The following is a 22,525-nucleotide window of genomic DNA, read 5'->3' as shown; positions in this document are numbered from 1 at the left end:
ACCATCCTCTTATTTCTTTTATCACAATAAATTGTTGCTACTTCTTTTATTTGCTAAACGTTAATCGGGTATAAGTCTTTTTTCTTACTTAGTGCATAAGCTTATCCAGTCTTTTATTTCAAAATCTTGGTATTAAATAAAATAGTAAATTACACTTTTGGTTCTTATGGTTTTCACCTATGATCAATTCTCATCCCTCTTTTGAGCTTATTATAGTCTTGGTCATCATGGTTAAATTTTGTTTCCTTTTTGGTCCCTCACACCAACTCTTGTTATTATAATAGTGAAACAAAATGATAAATACAATGACTAAAAATGTAATTACTTCAAAATATCAACAAATTTAATAGTGGATGGCAACCACAAGGACACAAAATATAATTTACTCTAGACTAGATAAAAATATAAAAACAAGTTGTTTGGATGAAATTATTTATATAATTATTAAGGACAAAAATTGTGTAATTGATTCCTAAGGGGCCAAAACTAAACACTAAGAAATAGTGTAGGGGGCAACTGTTGCAATTCATTCAAGCAATAAGAATTGGAATCGGGTCTCCTTTCCCCCACATTAAATTTGGAATCCGGCCGTGGACGGAAAAGGTGACAGCTACTTCGTCGTTTACTGACCGTTGGATATCGCTACCATCCTCCGATATTATTTCCATAGCGTCGGCGAATCCATCAGAGAGAAAAACCAGTAACCTCCACTCCAAAACCCTATTCTTCCTAAATTCCTCTCGCAGTTGACCTAAAGTAAGATTTACATTCAAAATGTCCGGCGATGACTTCACGAAAGGCGTTGAAGACGGCTTGAGGCTGTCCAAACGTATTTACTTCGGCAAAGACCGATCGGTGGCGCCGCCGAAGCCTATTACTGCGATGGAGAAAGCTACAAGATCGTATTACCCTGTGTCGCCTATGGTTTACGCCGTCATATCCAATCCAGGGATCGTTGATAATCCTGACGTTCCCAGTTATCAGCCTCATGTCCACGGGAGGTGCGATCCGCCGGCGTTGATTCCGCTTCAGATGAACGGGATCGGCATTGAGGTCGATTGTTATCTAGACACGGCCTTCGTCACGATGACTGGTTCTTGGAGAGTTCATTGTGTTATGGGAAGTGCCAGCTGTGATTGTCGGCTCGCTATTCCGATGGGTTTAGAGGTACTTTATGAAATTTCAAATTTATTTTCATTCATCAACTCTTGATGAAGGCGGAACTTTTTATTCTTTACGATGCTGTTTGCATTCATAGCATCACTATTCTTGAATTTGACAAGTAGTTGTTGGAATGCGAAAATCGGAATTTTCGGACAAACACATCATGTGAATTCTCCAATAAAAAGAAGCTACATTTTTTTTTCACTTTAAATTTGATGTGATAATTTTCTATATTTGTAGCTTTATGAAGTCGAAATAAAAAAATCCCTACTTTCAGTTGAAATTGTTATGGTATTTGCAATATCAATTTCTTCTGCAAATCTTTTGGAATAAAACGAAGGAATCTTAAAAAATAACGAGTTGCTAAAATTGAAGAAATGAATTGGAATTACTATTTTGGTCGACTTTATTTATTGTTCTCAAGTAATATTGCATCATTTGGCTAACAGGGTTCAATTCTAGGTGTAGAGGTTGAAGTCACCACAAAATCATACACGACACAGCTAGTTGTGATGGATGAAAAGGGGGAAACAGAAAGCGTAGCCAAAGCTGAAGGTGGAGGTTTCCTGAAACCTCACATCTTTACCTTGACAATACCACAGGTTAAAAGCTGCAAAATGGCATCTCATGATTTTCCTATTTATTATAAAAGTTGAGCATAGTTTTGACTTGAATGAACTTTGTCCAGGTTGATGGTGGTTCAAATATTTCAGTTAAAGGAAGATGGTCACAGAAAATTATTTATAAAGGTGGTGAGTTCACATTGGATGTTCCTTTCAGTTTCCCAGAGTATGTCACTCCTGCCGGAAAGAAACTCTCGAAGAAGGAAAAGATACAACTGAACATTAACGTTGGATTGGGTACAGAAGTTGTGTGTAGGACAACTAATCATCCTCTGAAGGTGTAACTTGCATCAGCCTTTAATCTTCATCATTGATCTCATATCTATTGAAATCTCGTAATAACTAAGGGAAAAACTGCACTTCGTTTTAGGAGCGAAAGCGAGAAGCAGGGAAATTGGCTTTCTTGTATGAAGCAGAAGTTCTTACATGGTCAAATACTGATTTTGTGTTCACGTACTCCGTAAGATTCTACCTTGTTCATTGAACATTTTACTATTATTTACATCCTATCAAGTGATTGTGAAACATACTGTTTTATTGGATATGGATTGCATCCCACAGAGCATTTCACTAAAAGAACATTCACCATGTTTCTGTTTCAGGTTCCTACAAGCAGTGCATTTGGTGGTGTCCTTTTGCAGTCTCCATCATCACTCAGTATTGACCAAAAAGAGTTGTTTTCTTTATATCTATTTCCAGGGGCTGATCACAGCAGAAAGGTTGGATTTAAATCTGTATTTTTCTCTTGTATGTAACTGAATCTGGTGAAAGGATGCTTGAATAGAAACAGTAGTTTTGCTACAAATAATTACCCTAATGACCATATAGTCTCTGCATAGCTACAGATTCTTCCAACTGTCAAGCCAAAGTAGCTCCCTCCTTGCCCAGTTCTTTTGACTCTAATTACATAATAAGCCGCGCGAGACACTTACCATCTAAGCAGAAACGAGGTTGGCTTAGGTCTGTCAAAGTTTGATTGTCAGCTTTAAAGCTCAAGCTAGTCATGAAACTAAAAGCACGAGGGTTTGTTTCTTGTTTGCTTTTTTTGTATCTCTTTTTGATCCTTAATGATGACAAGCAGGATCTAGCTTTTGAAAACATTCAAACTAATATCATGTTCACTCATCATTTTGAGATACTCTGCTGTCTTTACTTTGGTGAGCTTTTGATGAAAACCCAATGGAATAATGAAATAATCCCTCTTTTGACACTTGGTCTCCACCTCTCCATGTTAGGGTGTTTTAATTTGATGTCCACTTCCTAGTTCGAATCTCCATTTTTCCTTTTAACTTCTCTAAAATTGAAACAGTAAGTTGCTGTCTATATTGATTTTATTCCTTTTCTTATTCATCTGGTCTATACTGAGAAATAGATCTGAGGGAAAATAATTGAATTCAATCTGAATTGCTGGTCATATGATTATGTTAAAAATCTGTACAAGAAAGGTGGACATGATGGAGCATCTAATCCTGTTCAGGGTATCTATTAACATTCCAAAACTTCAATTACCCAGATGGGTTTGGACTTGACATAAATAGAGACAGCTATTCTGAGATGGCTTTTCTCAAACCACCTTCTTAGTCAACATTTTTACCAGAAAGGTTGTATACTTAGGAACCAACAATGATAGCATAGAAGAGGAAAAAGGACAATAATCTGAACGATCTATAAGTAAATGTGCTACTTCTACTCAAACCACCTTGTGTGGTTCACCAAAAGCTTTCTCCATTTTCAGTCGTGAATAAATCAGAATTGCATCTCTTCTTCATCGATGGCAATTTTTGTGGAAATGGCTTCAAGATTTCATGTTGCTAGTCTAATCCTATATCTTACGCACTTTGAGTATTGCTTTCAAAATTGTTCATTTTGTCTGGAATTATAATTATTGCTATTCATATAATAGGTGATCCGGAAGGAAGTGCTTTTTGTGGTGGATATAAGTGGAAGCATGAAGGGAAGGACAATCGAGGCTACAAAAAATGCGGTTGTCGCAGTACTGTCAAAGCTGGATCAAGGGGATTCGTTCAGTATAATGGCATTTAATGATCAGACTTACTTGTTTTCATCAACCATGGAGTTGGCAACCAAGGAAGCGCTTGAAAAGGCAACCGAGTGGATTGGCATGAATTTCATAGCAGGTGGTGGTACAAACATGTCGATCGCTCTTGATAAGGTTATTTTCTTTCATTTGTGAGTAAGATGTTTCATGTACCAACAACAAAATGTTTAGTTTTTCTTCTATTTTAAATTCCATGTAAAGTGATGTTACATTGGAATTGGTCAGTCATCTTCTGATTTGTGGAGCACCTCTGGTAACAAAATATTTGACAACTTTTTTGTCCTTTCAAATGATTTTTGAGACTATAATTGCAAGCTATGAAATGGAACTCCATATGTTCGATGGTTATTGCAACTGCATTTGCATTGCCGATAAACAGCGTTTCTCAATGGCAGTATGTCACCCATTTGTGTTTCAAATAATACTGATATGCGTAGTAATGGATTCTGTGTCAGCGTTCTTCATTGTGATTCTGTGTCAGCGTTCTTCATTGTGATTCTGTGCTGCTGTATCAGGCCATAGAGATGTTATCTGGAACCAAGCAATCAGTACCAATAATCTTCTTTATCACCGATGGAGCTGTTGAAAATGAGAGACAAATTTGTGAAGCCATGATAAAGCAACTAAGGAATCAGGGATCAGATCTGTGCCCACGCATATATACATTTGGCATAGGTAATGATTTTGTTATCAAGTTGCTAATGCTTCAGTGCTTCTACAACATCATGATTTCTGTTGCTAGTTATAAATTCCTTCTCTGCTTACTAAGGGTGGGATGGATATATTATCCATGACTTGGTCACATTGTTATGCAGAGAAACATGACTTAGGGTCGTTTGTTTGTGGCTTAATGATTAAGGCATGAGTCAATTTGGCTTAATTGGGACAACCCTCATCCTCTTGCTTAATGCATTAAGCCATATTCTTTCCAACTCTACCCTCCCCTTTTTTATGTGTGTGGATGCAGTTTGGAGTTTTTTAAAAACTAAAATTAGATTTAACATACTTTTCTATTTAATGATTAAAAAATTTACAATAATGTTTTTTTAATGTGATATATTTCTCATATATTATAATTATAAACCAAACCAAACCAAACCAAAACAAACTATGTATATATATATATATATATATATATATATAATTTTCTCATAATAATAATGATTAATTACATTTATTTTGATTTACCAAAATTCTACATCTTATTTATGTTTTAAACTTACTTTTAACTAATAATTAACTAATTTTCTTGAACTATGATATATTGTAATTCTCATGATATTAATAATTAATTAGATTTACTTTGATTTATCAAATTCTACATCTTTTCTATGTTTTGTAATGTACTTTTTAACTAATAATTTACTAATTTTAGTCTTCTATACTTCCCGCCGATTTTTGCCATATCACTAGTGGTTACTCCCGGATTTTTCTTCAATAGGCTCTAGGGGAGGTGAGAAGAGAGCCAATAGCTATTAGGGAAAGTCAGGTCAAGAGAGAGTCTCTTTCCGATTAGTGCATTTCGCACTTAAAGTATGTAATGATATTGAATTTCATATTATTTTATAATGTCTGTAAAAGATGTGTATGGTTCAATTTTGTAGTCAGCCATAATATTGTGATGATGTTTTTTGTTGCATTTAAATAAATATGGGATGGTTTTATGTTTAATGAAAATTTAAGTTGCTGATCATGTGGTGCTAATATCATTGAATTATATCATCATATTAGATCTACAATCAATATAACTTCGAATTTTGTTATAAATAATCCATATATTATGGTATCAAGTGGTTTTAATGATAATATAAGTTATTAATGAATTTATCTCGTTATGTTATATCAAATAGTTTTTATTTAAGTAATTCATAAACTGATTTTTTGTCATTCAGAACTTCTATTCAGAAAATTTATAAAACAGTCATTTTCCATTAGCATTTAATACAGACTGAAGGTAAAATGGTAAATTATGTCATTCAGATAATTTATTCAACACATATATAAAGCAAACAACAATTTGTCTCAAGTCATACAGACGTCTGAATAGAAAAAAAACAAATAGCTCCTTGTAGTACATGTTATCTGCTTCCCAAGGGGGACTATTTATTCTGCAAAAAAAAGGTATGACACCACCCTCTTGAGCATTCCGACCGTACTGGTCCACAGCCATCATGCGGGAGGTAAAAATGGTAAATCATGTGCCCCAGGAACAGGTGGGCGGTGCCTGGAGCTAAACCCCAGACCTGCCACTCATTCTGCAGGGATACCCACCGCCTTACCCTCTAGGCTAAAGCCGTGGGAACAAGGGTGACTTAATACTTATTTGACAAAAATAGGAAGAAAAAATAAGCTCTTCGGTAGTGAATTTGGAGGTTCAACTGCATTATGTTTTCTGTTCCCTTTTTTTCCCTTCTGATGAAGTATTGTTGTAATCAGCTTCCTTTTTGTATTTCTTTGTAGGTTCATTCTACAATCCGTACTTCTTGCGAATGCTTGCAATGATTGGCAGGGGCCATTATGATGCTGCATCTGATCCAGGTAAGACGTATTTCTTTGACACAAGGGAAAGAGTTTTGCACAAAGGTATTTGCTACTTAACATCATGCTTGTTCAGAGATGTACAAGTATCTTTTGCATTTATACTTCCCTTTGAGAGGGAATGACCTTTGTAGCATGCACTGATGTTGCACTTGTTATTTTCTTCTTGCATTACAAAAGCTGTCTGTACTCTGTATAAGCTAATAAATGGAAGCAGAAGATATTGATTTTGGGCTTCTTTTCACTTGAAGATAATTGTGACTCCTGGTGCTTGCTTTGTTTTTGTAGCTTCATTTTCCATTATGTATTAGTTTTTATCACATAAGTGATGAAACATCAATGTAGCTCATGTTTTAGACTGGCATAGTGCCTGTGATGTGGCAACTAGTGAATGCAATAAGCATTTTCACAAGTAGTTTGGAACACAAGTCTTTTCTCCTTTCTATTTTCTTGTTCTCAGGACAAGGAGTACGTTCCAGTTCCACAGAAATTGATAAGTGGCTGCATATTGTCACCCATGAAGAACGAAAATGGGGAAGAACAGATTAAAGTCTTCTTATCCCATATAGCTATATGAATACTATTACATGAATTGATAACTGGATACATATTGTCACTCATGAAAAACCAAAGTAGGAAAGGGCTGACTAGATTCTTAAATTATCTCATATAGTTTTCTGAATTCCAGTACTTGGATTACATTTTCATGCATTTTATTAAAAATTAGTTAGGAAGACCTCTTTAGATTTTGTTTGAATGGCAGATATTGCGAAGTTATTGATGATATTTTGCTAATTATGTGTTTGATCAGATTCAATTGTAGCTCAAATGGAAGCATTGTTTTCCAAAGCTGCTTCTACAGTTTTGCTAAATATTGCAATCGATAGTCTGGATGATGTTGATTCTCTTGAGGTATGTTTTCATGTATCTGACCTATTATTATTTCATGGTAATTGTCTGTCTTATCTTATATTTTTTAGCATGGATTTTTCTGGTCCAAGGGTATCTTGTCTTAACCACGAACAAAATTCCTTGGTTAACAATAATTGCAATTTTACCAGTTTTCACATTACAGCTGCTTTCTGAAAATTGCTATTCCCTCTATTCCTGCAAGGTTCATAAAAACTACAAATTTTGGTGCCTGGAGTAAAAATCGTTTATATGAGGGTGTTAAAAAAAACAGATGAACCACAAAAACCGGTGGGACCGAACCAAACCGGACCCTTTTTGGTGGTTTGGCGGTTCGGTCCAGTCTAGAAAATTGCCAAAGCAGACAGTCCGGTCCGGTCTGCATTGTATCTTTAATTTACCAATTACCAATTTGAGAGTATGTATGGACTATGGAGTATGTCAGTATGATGGATTTGTTGATTTTTACTTGCATTTTAAGCTATATATTTGGATTTATTTTTTATCCATAGTTTAAACTTTAAAGCCCATAATTAGCCCAAACCACCTAAACCTGACCAAACCGCATTTTTGTGGTCTGGTTTGACTGATCTGGACGTTTCATTTCAAACCGCCACATTTGAGGTTTTGTCTTTTAATAAAGGTTTAAACCGCCTAGACCAGACCACGGACACCACTTACTTTTACAATATATACTTTCCCCTAAACAACCACTTGACACAAACTGTATTTCTCATGTTTCTTTCCCAGGATATTATTTTATACATAATTTATTCAGGGTAGGCCAAATTAATAGCTAATACCCATAAGAAATCAATCGGAAAATGCAAGAGAAGGAAAACCAACCCAGATGGCCTGATCAGCATATGTAGGTGTCTGCACTAGGGATGATCGAACCATCCCAAGTGAATGTGCTCTAATTCTGTGCTATTTATTAAATGTCACATTAGCGTTGCATTATTTTGGTTGAGCTAACAGCGCCTGATATAGGAATCAAACCATCCCAAGTGGTGTTCTATAATTTAATTTCATATTTAAATGTCATGTTAGCATTGCATTGTGCAACCATATAACTTACGATGATGACACCAGCCCATTCTAAACTAAATGGAGCTGAATGAATGGAAATTTAAGGGGGCGTTTGGTTCGCAGAATGTTTAGAAAGGAATGGAATCTGTCAAAGGAATTGGAATCCGGATGGAATTGGAGTGGCGTACCCTTCTAGAGATCTAATTGTTACCTATCTTGATCAGGTGTATCCTTCAATTGTTCCTGACCTTCGTTCCGAAGGACCATTGGTCCTATTTGGGAAGTACACGGGTGCTTTTCCTGACACATTGAAAGCTATGGGAATCCTTGCAGATATGAGTAACTTCACCATTGACCTGAAGGTGCAACGGACAAAGGACATACCTCTTGACAAGGTAGGTCTTATGGCCAAATGGTTTGGGTTCTGTATTTTTTATTTAATTGTGTTAGTGGTAATACTATTATTCTATTTTCTTAAAGTATATGTTAGTTCTTTTTCTAACCCGTGTGATCTTTTTTAACTAGTGGTTCTACTTCCATTGAAGTCACTAACTGCTTTTAGTTAATCCAGTTGATGAAATCCTGGATGCCCAATTTTTGCTCAGAAGACCCACAAACTTAAGAGGGACTTCATAAGACCACAAAAAGAGTCTGTATATGTCATACCCTCACTCTGGAGAAAGGAACTGCAACATAGGGATACAGTATATGTTAGTTCTTTTTCTAACCCGTGTGATCTTTTTTAACTAGTGGTTCTACTTCCATTGAAGTCACTAACTGCTTTTAGTTAATCCAGTTGATGAAATCCTGGATGCCCAATTTTTGCTCAGAAGACCCACAAACTTAAGAGGGACTTCATAAGACCACAAAAAGAGTCTGTATATGTCATACCCTCACTCTGGAGAAAGGAACTGCAACATAGGGATACTGTGCCACTGAGTTGCGCCAAGGTCTTTCAGATAATAACCGAAGCATGAGATACTTGCATGTCGGTGCACAGAACAAAAAGGAAACTGAGTCAAGTTAAATCAAACTGCAAATTGGAGCTGATACCTCTTGGCAGTACTGCATAGGGACTTAGGCTGCTACAACGAGAACTTATTTCTGCTTCCTGCCTATATCACAGGACTTCTGTTCACTTGAAAAAACTTTCCCCTTGATCCTTATATTTCTGAAAAGACTACCTTTTGAACACCCTTTGGTTAACAAATCGTACTTCTGCCTTTATCCTACAACCTACCTGTATTTGATTGCTCCAATCTTGTTTATGATACAAATGTATCTGGACGATATTCTATAGGCTGCTTCCTGGGAATTTAAAATCTTGAAAGCTGATGACAACCAATTCTCTGATATTACGGATATTGTACTCTGAAGCTCTCTATAGAAATGATAAGCAAACTTATGGACCACCACTTGATCCATCTATAACACGAACTAAAGCTTTATGCCCTGCAGCTGGAGATCCAACTATTGGCAAAAACCCATTCTATGACTAACTCGGCTAGTGGGAGCCTAACACGGATGTACTGGACAGAGTATTATTAAAAACCTATTGGAACACTTTTGACATGAAAACCCTATTAGACATACTCATGATGTAAAATACCTACTATAATTAGATTTCCTCAACTTAGTTCCTCCTTTGGAATTTTGACAACTCTCCATGTTATGACACTTGCACTCTCCTTTGTTTGCACTTTGCTTGACTCTGGTAAGACGTAGACATCATTCATATTGGGCATTAGTACTGTTGCCTCTACCCTTGCCCTGACTGTACCATATGGGTCAAATTATTTTTATTCCAAGTGCACAACATATACCCTTTATCTCCACCCAGCAGAGTTTTGAATATCTGCCCTTTTTCTCCTTCCAAAAGATAAAGTGATCTTTCCATTCTTTCAGTTTCTCATAATCTTCTATTCTTCTGCATGCCACTACGGTTCTGAATTGTTTGTGCTATTTAAGCTATATATAGAATCAAGAACAGCATAACCTGCAAGGAAGAACACAGTGATATAGGATGGCCCTGCAACATTTTGTCAGTGTGAAGAGCATAATGATTACTTTACATAAATGATCAAACTATTAAGACTCACTGCAATTGTGCGATAGTTTGTCACATGAAATTACCCTTTTTCTCCACTTTGAGAATTTTTACAACTCTGCTAGGTCTGTAACAAGAGGTCAGAGTTCAGTTGCATGAATAACACCCTCCTCCATGTTTATCACAAATGGTCTTCTTATGCTCTAACATATATTATTAAATATGCCGGTTTTATATTAACTATAAGACGTTTCCATATCATAATTCTCCATAGATGATCTATCTTTAGCAAACAAGAAAGATAAGCACTAGAATTCCTTTTGGTTGTTTTATTATTGCTGTTGTTTTTCCGGTTTAGGCTGTGGGCCTGGTTTATCTTCTATGTTATTGCAGTCTTTTGGTGCTTTTGTTGCTTTTGTGTGCTTAGTAGATAATATGCATATCTCTTTGTTTTTCTTTTTGTTGGCTTGCGTTTACTTGATTTCATCCTGGTCGCTAGATCCTGGCAAAGCAACAAATTGAACAATACACGGCACAAGCGTGGTTTTCACAAGATAAAAAGCTCGAGGAGAAGGTCAGTAACTTGACATCTTTTATTTTCCCTTTATGAGAAAACGTAATGCTGATTGTTCATATAGTGATTTAATTATAGGGCCTTACTGCTTGTATTCACCATCTCCCTCCTGGTCGCATTGAAGCCGTATCACTTACCAATATGGAAGTTTGTCTGAGCTTTATTATTTTGTGTGCAGGTAGCAAAAATCAGCATGCAGACTGGTGTTGTTAGTGAGTATACACGTATGACCTTGTTGGAGACAGTACAAGAAAAGCATGCGACAACATCATCTGGTGTAAAACAGGTAAGCTATTGCCTTGACTTGTTGAATGTTCAATTTTTCTTGCCGAGATGCCTGTACGTCGTTTAAGTAATTCCAGATCTCTTGTTTAAGGGGCTGTTTGATTGGTTTTTCATCAAGTCCTGTATGGATAAAGTTGTGTGTGTGGATTAATATGTCCGTATAGATTGGGAAGGGTTTTTGTTTGAGAGGGTTTTTTCATAGATGGAAGGAGTGTGTTTTTTAATCGGGAGGGGCAGGTTTGGAAAAAAAACTTGGCATTTTGCATGAAGCTCCCTCCTAGAAGCTTACTGAATAAGCCACTTTGTATATTATTAAGCCACTACCAAACAGTCATGTATAGCTGACCTGACCGAATAAGCTGGGAGTCTCATTAAGCTGAGGCCCTTACCCATGGCTTAATATAAGAAGGTATAAAAGTATTACAAGTGTGGGGATTGTCATTTCTAATTACAAAGTGTATACATGTGCAGGGAAAGAAAGAAACTATTACTCCTCAGAAGGTGGAAGTAACGAAAAAAAGCCATATGATAAAAGTGTTGCCGCATCTGGGTGTGGGGTTTGGCAACTTGATTGCGACGATTGAGAATACCCCACCAGGTTACGAACCAAAATTACCAGACCAAGCAGAAATGTTGGTAAGAGCAGCTGGGAATTGCTGTGTAAATATGTGTAGCAAATGCTGTTGTCTATGCTGCATTCAAGCTTGTTCACAGATGAACGACCAATGCGCGATTGTTATCACACAATTATGTGGCGCCTTAGCGTGTTTGGGCTGTTTTGCCTGCTGTGAGCTGTGCTGTGGACAAGACTGATCGGAAATGGATTGATGTTATATAAAGGATTCAAACGAATGGAAGTGTATGTCTTTTGTTTTTTGTTAATTGTACAAGTGATTCAGGCTTGGTTTCTGTTTGAAATTGCGTAGGAGTGTTTCAATTCCCCGTCTTGTGTTTGTGAAGGATGTTTTGTGAAAATATATTCTTCGATCGATAGGAGTTGGTGTAAAGAAATATATATTTGGCGATGTTAATGTAAATGAACTATACTTGACTTGGTTGCTTTTACCCCATGGAATTCATGTTACTAATTTAATGTATAGACATAGTTGTTAATATGATCATCTATTTCGGTACCACTTTAGCAGAATGAAAATGAAAGAAAGCGGTAATTAGTGAGAATGAAAATGATAGAAAGCAATGGGAATGAAGGAAAGTATTTGGTTTTATATAGAGATATGAATGGGCTCATTCGCATTCTATAGAACTTGCAATAGATAAAACTTGAATCCTTAGGCAAATTTGCGTAAAAAAATATTTAATCAAGTTAAATTAAAATGATTAAAAGTAAAATTGGTTGAAAATTATGGATGGATGGATGCACGTGGGAACATGATTAATGGGGTGGGTGTCCCAACTTCCAAGATGGTTTGATTACCAGTTTGGCAAAGCTACTTGTTAGACGGTATGCAATGCAAGTTGGGAAGATTAGTTTCCTTTAAGCTTAATTGTTTGTGGGTTTGTGTGAGCATGCGTTTATTTTTGACTCAAGTTTCTTGATTCAACTTCACACCCATTTCCAAAGCCCTTTCTTTTATTGGTCTAAATCTCGAGGAATCCAATTGCTTGTCAAATCCCGTATTCTTCTTTCTTAATTCTGTGATATCAAAAATGGTTTCTATAAATGATGTCCAAAGATTCTATTAATTAGCGTTGGGATCACACATGAATTTGGAACGACTTCTCTTCATGCTACAGAACATGGTATGGCAAGGGAAATGCATGGCATGTCAAGTGTTCGACATAATGCTTCTAAAATTTCTAATCAGTATCTGCATGTTCCTACAAGCCTAAAGCTAAAAAGAGAAATAGTTGATGGACCACAGGCTCTAGATGGCATGTTTCAACATAACCCAGAAGACTAAAAAGACCAATTCAAAGATTAATGCTCCAACTAACATATGCCCTAGTATGATTGGGTAATTAGTTTAGTTGATATCTGATTAGTGGGTCCTTCCTCAATAGATTAATGAAGAATCATAACTATACTTGAGATGGGTGATGGGTGCACTGTTTTTATGGGATTGGGAGGCATAGATAATCTACACTGATTGGAAACTGTAAAAGATATATATATGCAAATCATATAATAATTTTATATGTGGTTTAGGCTTAGGAGAGAGGATTAGATTAGTGGGATTGATGTTATCAATGATTTTGGGTACCCGATGTTCTCTTTCGAACCTACTTGGAAATGTGTTGTTTATATATATATATTAGTTTTACTATTTGATCTCGACCAGGTGTTGGTCTGACATTGTACGATGAACATTAATCACAATGTTGTGAGATTGACACGATTGACAAAGTTAGAAGAGCTCAAGTTGCAGGCAAGATGGAATGTTGAAATAGGTATGTCGAGGTGAACCTACGCATGTGAAAGGACACCTTCACGTGGCTCTTAGTTGGTATTCCTTGTCTTGTGGTATATGTATATGAGATTTATTGGACTTTGAGGCATCACAAGATGATAACTTCACGTCAGGTCGGTGCAAGTGAACATCAAATATTCAATAAATTTCATTTTGGTAATTGTGGGGTACATTCTTTGCAGCTGTAGGTTTCATACAGAATGGAAATTAGCTTCATATATACATACATATGAAACTCGAATGGCACGGATGGTTCGGTGAGTAAGGGACATCTTCATATGGGAATCTAAGCCGTATCCTCTATTAAAATTTAAAACCATAGTCCCATACTTGCTTTTCCTGTTGACTGGATGTATTATTGTTTTCTTTTGGATTCTAGTTTATTGTCTCTCATAGCCGACTGATTATACCATGCATGTTGTGTGCCCATTTCCTTCTCCTCCAATACTAAATGTCTCTTGCCTTTACAAATAATAATAGCTGCTTTTAGTTTCGCATATGGATTAGCTTTGAAAATAAGGCCCATGATGATGTCAATTGCATTTGCACCACCCTTTTTTCTTTTCATTTTTGTCTAGTGTTTGTCAAGATTTGTGTATGATATTTCTGGGTTTAATTATAAACCAAACCTTGTGCTAGCTGTAATTTAATCTAATGGGGTAGACAAGTTGGTCAATTTATATTTTTGTGTTACATGTCTTGACCCATGAAGATATTGTATGCTATATGTGTGACCAGAACTGCTATATATATACTAGCAGAGTGGTTGAGAATAAAGTGAGAGAAGATAAATTAAAAAAAGATCGGCAAAAGCCGATGTATGGGAACTTGAAGCTACCAGCTTGGAGCTAGAGCAATCGAACTTCTCTCCATTCCTAACCCCACCACTATATATAACACCCCCGATTACCTTCATGCTTTAAGCTGTGGTATCCAGAGTTTGGTTTCATTGGATCTTCTCTCCCTGTAACTCCAACTACCACCTTTTATAGCTTCAAAGATCATCCAGCTCCTTAACAATGAAGGTAAGGGATCAGGTCATTTTTTAATTGTCTATGTACGTATGTACTTTATATGCATGTCCGAGTTGTAGAATTCTATAAAACTTGTGTCTTCATTTTCAGATTTTCAGTTGGATGCAAAGCAAGCTGAATGCCAAGCAAGTGACTAAAAAGCCAGATAAAATTGCAGCTAATAGTAAGCTTTCCTTCAACTCTATTTTTTTCTTCCTTTAAGCTGATGATTAGCTTTTCAGGTCTTATGTATTGATATTATACCTTTTGCTATAAATATTTATCTTAGTTAATAAGCTGCATGCTGTATGTAGCATGAACCTGGATGCGGCACTGGATCTCTCGAGTCTTTATTCAAGTTGTCTTGCTTCTTTGGTTTTAATTTAGTGATTTATGAATTTTAAACTGATTGAATAAACCTTGTCAAGAAACGAGAGTGGTGATATTTATCTTAGTTAATAAGCTGCTACTGTTTTACCATATAACTCCTAATATTGGTGAATGTATAGCATGCAGATAATTATGGTATATACTGCATCAAGACATGGATAGCAAACAATAATTGATTTTTATGATGATCTTATGTTCATTTAAACCAAACTAAAACTTGATTTGAGGCAAGTGAGCTAATAATGATGAAGAAGGGATTGTATCCTTCATAAATCATCAATATGAATGTTGAACTAAGTTCGTAGTCTATGGAACTATCTGCAAATAGGGATACATGCTTCGAAACTGGAAGTCTTGAGCATATGAATATCTTCTCATGTAAGGCATGTAGATCCTTTCTTAGTTCTATGCCCTAGATAGCTACATGAAATACAAACTCGGATCCAGACTCAATATGACCTACAATCTTATGGACCAATCTGTGCTGGACCATAGCCCGAACAGGCCAGACCGATGACCCATAATTTTATAGGCCAATTAGTACTGGGCCATGATTAGAAATGGCGTGGTCTGTCTGGCTTGTCTGCTTTCTTGGCTGAAAGTAAGCAGAATCCCAAATAGCAAGTGGCTTCTTACTGAGAAACAGTATTTACTTGTTTACGTCATTTATTGCTATGATATCACGCACAAAACCCTTGGTGCCTGAAAGTGACATGAACTGCTGGAAATTTTGCTAAAAGAATATGGACCTTACAAGTTTGTTTGGAGATTTTGGATTTAATGAATCGTGCTTCCGTGGAACAATTTTCATCCATGTAGTCTCCACTCTCAAAATTAGACATTCAGAATACATTCAGTTTGGTGGGTGGCTTGTTAATATGAACTAAAATGGATTAACGAGGTTTATTCAACTCTAATTATCTTCATAATTGTTTCATAGATCATATGGCTCAAGCTACATCCAAAGAAGAATTTAGTGATTGGCCTCACTCACTACTAGCAATTGGAACATTTGGAATCAGTAACTTGAAAGCAGATTCAGAAAGCGAAAGTCAAGGTCCAAGTCAACGCTATCCACAGTCCCCAACACCTGAAGAACTCCAAGAAGAAGAAGAACTAAACTCTTATTTGGAGACAGCAGAATCAGAAAGTCTTGAACCTCCATCACAATCTGTTTGTGAAGAAAGAGACATCCGTCTGCAACGTAGCATCTCTGGCATGTTCTCTAGAGGGAAGGACATTTTAATGGATCCAAAAAACAACGTCATCAGAAAGAAGTCACTGACTTTTCTCCTTAAGAACATGTTCACATCCAGAAGTAGGTTCAACCATGCTTCATTTGTAAGAGATTCATTACCCGACCCAACCTTGGACAAGTCAAGAATGGAGAAGGTATGAACCAAGATTTCTTTTTTCTTAAATGCACAATCTTGATTAAGAGATGGAAAGAATAATGTGAAATTGTTTACAGGTATTGAGGGCGATACTAAACAAGAAGATACATCCCCAAAGTTCTACTGCCAAGGGAATGCCAAAGAAGTACTTGGGGGGGAAAGAGATATCCATGGGTGAGGATGATGAGGATGATAGCGAAGGAAGCATATGGGTTAAGACGGATTCAGAATGTAAGAAGCTAGTATGTTTTTCCTAGTTCTTGCATGTACCTTAAATTCCAATAGTGAGCATTCCCTATATCAATTATTTTATTATATATTGTGGGTGCAGATATTGTTCTAGAGATTTGATTGGGACCAACAACATTAGCATCTCCAATTAATCTTGAATTGCATGTACAAAGTGAAGAAGTTTGGATTAAAAGATGAAGAAAACAAGGATATCCTGACCTGTTGTGAAGAAATGTTGCTTGCACCAAACCATGTTTGGTTTTTTTCTTGACAACAGATTGATGATCTTTTTCCCCCAAAGGAATTTTTATCCTTGAGTTTAAGGCTCCTGAAACATGATTGCGGTTAATAAAATCTGTGATTCACAAGTGCTATCATGTGCCTATCTTCCATAATACAAACACAGCTTTTCAGGGTTTCTAATTTTTCCTTTTTCTTTCATAATAGAATTACAAGAAGATGATCTCCATCACACTAAATGGCTACTAAGATTTAAATGAACAACAGATTGTCTATACATAAGAATGCCACGACAAAAACAATTTCATAAACTTGATGAAACGAGTGAGAGCAACAAACACAAAATCCCCTTTCCATTCATTTTCTCCAAACGTTCTGGTAAGCTGAACACCGGATACAAATAGTTTATTTCTTCAGGTAATGAAAAAGATAATCAATCAAACAAAGAGCTTTCTAAAGATAAAAAAGAAACCATTTCTGATACTATCTTGCATAAATGATAAACCTAGGATTTATAAGGCCACCAGATCCAATGCTGCCTAGAACTTTGTTAAACTGCAACCTTCGTATTCAATTCTAACAACCTTTCTTCATAAACCCCTGCAATGAACCTCCCATCCCTGCCCCAACTGCTTCTGCAAAATATTTCACCTGAAAAGCGTACCCAATACAAAAATTAATATTCAAATGTACATATATATAAAAGATCATATAAATCACTAACGAGACAACCTCTTGAAAGGTCTTCTTTAAATCAAAAGCATCTCTGACTCGGCCATTTAAGAATATCCATGAATCATGAAAATCTGAAAAACACCACCACCACCACCACCATGATCAATCACTAACGTATGCAACACCCACATATGATAGATTAAAAAGAACCCCAAATCGGCACGTTTTTAAATTTCACCACTGTAAGGTTAATAAAAGAAATCAAGAAATAACAAGTACCATATCAATATGCTCCCTCCCATGTTTCTTTCAGGGTGGAAACACAGAGATGGCTTGACTTCTATTTAAGTGGTTTTATTATATCTATATAGATCAGAATCGAGAATCTTGGCATCTTGGTCATTTGTGACAACTTATGACACATCATCGAATTTGTAGGCAGCCAGCGGTAGCCAAATGCAAATGTTTAAATCTGACACGATCAAGAATCTAAACCATATCAAAGAATGCAATTAACAGCTAGGGTTATGAACAAGCCAACGAGTTCCATCCAAAAACTGTAGGGGTATTGAGATTGTTTTATTTTATTGTTAATTGTACTTGCTGAGTTCCAAAGGTGTGGACTATTAGGATCAGTACACCATAGACGATGTTTCTCAACTTCAACCCCAATGAGCACATAATGATTAAACCATTGAAAGTTTCAGATGGGCTTCAAGTTGCCAACTTGCTAGAGAACTACATACATACCAAGCAGATGAGATGAGATGAGGAAAAGAAACCTGGGGAGTTATCCGTTAGCATGTATATTTCTGTTGTTGAATATATCCCACCAAGAACAGTGCGCTTCACGTACCAATCAACACCATCCCCTTCATCACTTGAAGCATGCCAGAACTCATCAACCAGCATTGCTCGTTGTTTGAAGCTTGTTGGGAAATTTGACGGCTGTGCCTATGGCCATAATTGTGGTTGTTTACTTTAGAGGATCCAAATAACAGAATAATTTGGATATCAAGATGTATCAGTAGCTTACCTGAATGCTTAGAGCTTGAGGCCACTTTGATATGTATGGAGCTTGCATTAGTAAGCGAGCTTTAACAAGCTTTGCAATGCGTTCACTCGGTACCAAATCTTGTAATTGTAACTCACCAGAATCAATTGCATCAATAAGTTTTTGCAAACACTCGTCCATAAAATACTGTAACAAGAGCAAGGGCAATGGAATGTGAGGGGGGTAAAACGGTGAGAGCAGCTAACAGACTCAGGACTCATCAACTACAAAGTAATTATTGAAATATGCCAAAATGCATATGCTTTCCCCGTTTACTCTACCGTTGATATCTCTATGGTTCTCGGAATGAATTATTTTCCACGTACAACTCCCATAAAATTTTAGAATGCAGTGTGGTGAATGGAAGCCATATCAAATTCACAGAGATCCATTATGAAACTTGCCTAACCTGCTTTTTGTTGTGAGTTGTGACAGATTTCTATCTAGCTGCCACATGAAAACCACCTCTATGTTATACGTATAATTTGTTTGTACATCATCATCATCCACCAGAGCTTTATTATATCGTCTTACAGCAAGCTCTCTATGAAACAACAGATAAGCTAACAACCCCCACCACAAGAGCGTAACATGAATGCAGCTTACTTTACAATCATGGACACAAATAAGCAGTGACAGATCAAATAAAGACAAGATAGTTATGAGATTACCTTCAGTGAGATGGTAGCATAAAACTATTTAATTAATTTCCTTAACAAATAAGACCTAAACATATCATGATCAAGACGGATGAATAAGTATGCAAGCAAACACAAAGCAGGTTCATTCTGTGGTAAACCACAACGTATACCTCTACTAATGCACCTTCTTTTCGTGGAATAGCTCCGACAATGGAAGGGGAAACACCAACATCCCTTGCACCTGCAATCATTGCTGGTTCAGTCCATCCCAATCTAATCTGCAAAAAAACGAATTGACCAGCTAACTAAACCAGTACTATGTGACTAAGAGAGAAGTTTCTGCCACGTAAGTGGAGTAGGGAGAGCACACTGGAAAAAAAATGAGGAAGACAGCAACGATGCACAATATGCATGCTTGAACTTGGAATCACTGTTTGATAGGTTGCTTTTGGATTAATTACTTAGCATATGCACCTTCAACAGTCATGCATCCCAACCCATGACATATATATATTATATGCTTGTCAAAACAAAGGGAAAATGGGGGTTTTTTTTTTTTTTGGGAGGTGGGAGAGGGAGGAAGTGGGTTTAACTGAAGGGAATAAATGGACAGCATCTTTCTCAGGGTGTGTAGCAAATACAAAGATATGGATCAAATAAGTTGATAGATATTCAGACGGCTCTTGCATGCTACTTCTTAATTACTGGCTATTCGTTTACGGGCACTTCTTGTATTCATTATGGTTGCATATATACATATATGCATAAAGAGAGGAACGCTTCACAGGATTGTCTAATTCTCTACGGGAAAACATGAATAAAATAACCTGTCTACTCACACATCTCCTCTTGCTTAGTAAAAGTCCCTTCGGTAAGTCAATTTTCCACCACCGTACATGTAATGAAATCAAGCTACAATTTTTCTTTCAGTGTCTTCTTTTCTACCCTCACCATTTTCTAGACTAACCTCGTGAATGTCCGATCTTATTTGTTGGGGAAAAAAAAACTCCCTATATTCATATGTCAGCGAAATGCACATGTGAGAGAAATTCTAGAGGAGCTCATATAATTTTTCACATTAACTAATATTGCAATTTAAGGAATTCAAACCAGTCATTCCAATTAATTTGAAAGAAAAAAGGTATGTTAGATACATATATACTTGAATCTAGAATTATAGTTCAAAAAAAGAGCAAAGACAGTTTGAAGCTTGGTAGATTTGAAACTCAGGTTGTGATTTAAAAAAGGGAAGAGAGAATAGAATAGTGTAAGGTACCACGTGATGAAGAGATGCGGCGAGCACTCGAGCTTGTTCCTCTTCGTAATTAGCCCTAGGTGTAGTTCTTCTTGAGGCACCAGCAGCAGCACCGGTATCGGAACGATGATGAAAACCATCTCCTTGGGCGGATGAGGTGGTGTTGAAACCATTGAGGGTTTGATCAGTAGAGAGAAAACGAAAAGGAGGCGGTGGGATTGGAATTCGAGAGCATAAAGATGGAAGCAATCGCCTGGCTGCTGATCGATACATTTGCAATGGTGGGTTTGATTCAGTGATGGAAGAAAGGAAGGAAGGACGAAGAAGTTGTTTTCTATTTTCTGTTCTTATTTTGGGGGTTTCTTGGTTCCACGTGTACTCGATTTATTGCCACAAATTGCTTCCTATTCCTATTCCTATTCCTATTATTACTCATTCCCTTAACCTTTTTAACAACATTGTCATTGTTGCTTATAATTTACCTCATTTTATAATAAACATGGTTTGGTTTTGATGTCAGAGTACCATGATAGAAGTACTATCATGTGACTATTTTGCATTTCTATCTGGTTCCAATGCAACTGAATTGGGATTTTGGAGACTTTATGGTAGCTTGGGTGGGAAGCTACGGTACGTTGTATATAACTTGGGAAGCTACGGTACATTGCATATAACTTGGGAAGGTTACAAAAAGCTCTCGTCAGATGCTACTTGCATTTTGAAGAGTTAGGTGACATGTACGCCGCTTGTGAAGTTGTGTACAGGTTACCTACAGATTCCGATTGATACCACCAGGAGGGGGAAAACAAAATCGATAGATGGTCAATTAAGATATGACATTATGTTTAAAGTGTAAACTATTGTAAGGTAATATTTTTATCATTTAATCTTCAATATACTTATTTGTCCATCCATGTAAATGTTCAATATCATATCAATAATGGAACTATGTTAAATCATTGTATCGTTGTTTGTTTGTTTTACATTCCAGTTGTGATAGTGGTAGCATTATCATTATTGTCTTTGCTTGTGAGAATTGAGTGCATTGGGTGCCTATTTATATTATGTTGTTAAGTGTTGCATGTCATTTTGTATATCAAACTATATGGCGCATCTTCTGTATAACAAGTTCTTCACTCCAACAATTTACAATATTAGCAATCGTATCTGAAGTCACTGCAGTGTCGTTGGTGGTTCAAACAACCTAAGATTGGTGCATTAGGAGGATTTAGGTGGAAACTAACTAGCTATTTAACCTTATCGATTGCTAATAATAATTCAAAGTTATGGTTGGATAATGTTGATATTGCTCATAAGTTTGGCCTTTGTAATTGAATGATTAGGTAATAAAGTAGCATCTGCATAGCATAACTAATTGAGCTTTAAGTGATCCATATATCTATGGCGATTTTGAATAGATGTGTTCATGATGTAGTAACGACTTGGTGCGCTAGATGATGTTAGTTGATTTGAACATGTATTTTTTGTTATTAAAATTGAAATATTGTGTTTGAAATTCACATTGCTAAGAGTACTAGTTTTGAGCAAGGTTTTTTTTTTTCGGTGTACATGAAAATTTTCTTCTAAATTGAGAAACGAAAGATTTTGGTGAAATGGACACGTTAGCGAAAGACACCGATCGAGAACATCAGTAAAGAGCACAGAAAGCATGACAATCCAGGGGGCTTGAAAAAGAGATGAGGTTTGCTTGAGAAGGATGTGGGATGAGTAGCTAAGTTTAACAATTTTCACATTCAGTTGTGATAAAGGCCACATTATTGTGTTGTTTTCTTATAAAATTTGTAATTTTATTGTTCAGGGCCATGTGACCCAAACCCAATTACAATGGGCAATCCAATTGAGAGAGAGAGTGTGGTTAAGGGAAAAATTATAAAAAAATTAAAAACCGAGAAACACTTTGGTAACCATTCATCTAGATAGTATGTACATATGTATACAAGTACCTGAAGTTGTT

General features: G+C 36.4%; 3 protein-coding genes across 3 annotated transcripts; 2 read left to right on the top strand and 1 right to left on the bottom strand.

Moving 5' to 3' along the window:
- The first annotated feature begins 577 nt into the window (after window positions 1-577).
- LOC112516624 (inter-alpha-trypsin inhibitor heavy chain H3-like) lies at window positions 578-12,323 on the top strand. Its single transcript, XM_025123774.1, has 13 exons — window positions 578-1,167; window positions 1,614-1,766; window positions 1,853-2,065; window positions 2,158-2,247; window positions 2,390-2,506; window positions 3,691-3,960; window positions 4,362-4,521; window positions 6,307-6,384; window positions 7,196-7,296; window positions 8,547-8,717; window positions 10,869-10,943; window positions 11,122-11,229; window positions 11,700-12,323. Exons 1-13 carry the CDS (start codon window positions 775-777, stop codon window positions 12,039-12,041), a joined length of 2,271 nt encoding a protein of 756 aa, XP_024979542.1. The 5' UTR covers window positions 578-774; the 3' UTR covers window positions 12,042-12,323.
- Window positions 12,324-14,419: 2,096 nt separating this feature from the next.
- LOC112516964 lies at window positions 14,420-17,051 on the top strand. The gene is made up of 5 exons (XM_025124237.1): window positions 14,420-14,682; window positions 14,782-14,854; window positions 16,001-16,452; window positions 16,532-16,685; window positions 16,786-17,051. The coding sequence occupies exons 1-5, from the start codon at window positions 14,677-14,679 to the stop codon at window positions 16,803-16,805; spliced, it is 705 nt and encodes a 234-aa protein (XP_024980005.1). The 5' UTR covers window positions 14,420-14,676; the 3' UTR covers window positions 16,806-17,051.
- A 201-nt stretch (window positions 17,052-17,252) lies between these two features.
- Window positions 17,253-20,893, bottom strand: LOC112517375 (ubiquinone biosynthesis protein COQ9, mitochondrial). Its single transcript, XM_025124786.1, has 6 exons — window positions 20,572-20,893; window positions 19,466-19,573; window positions 18,637-18,801; window positions 18,383-18,554; window positions 17,658-17,731; window positions 17,253-17,576 (listed from the first exon to the last, which is right to left on the bottom strand). Exons 1-6 carry the CDS (start codon window positions 20,821-20,823, stop codon window positions 17,502-17,504), a joined length of 846 nt encoding a protein of 281 aa, XP_024980554.1. The 5' UTR covers window positions 20,824-20,893; the 3' UTR covers window positions 17,253-17,501.
- Between the last annotated feature and the right edge of the window lie 1,632 nt (window positions 20,894-22,525).

The sequence above is a fragment of the Cynara cardunculus genome (assembly GCF_001531365.2).
Source record: "Cynara cardunculus var. scolymus isolate 2C chromosome LG 8, CcrdV1, whole genome shotgun sequence".
NCBI lineage: Eukaryota > Viridiplantae > Streptophyta > Magnoliopsida > Asterales > Asteraceae > Cynara > Cynara cardunculus.
The sequence above is the reverse complement of the archived record's forward strand: the minus strand, read 5'-3'. Positions and strand labels throughout refer to the sequence as shown.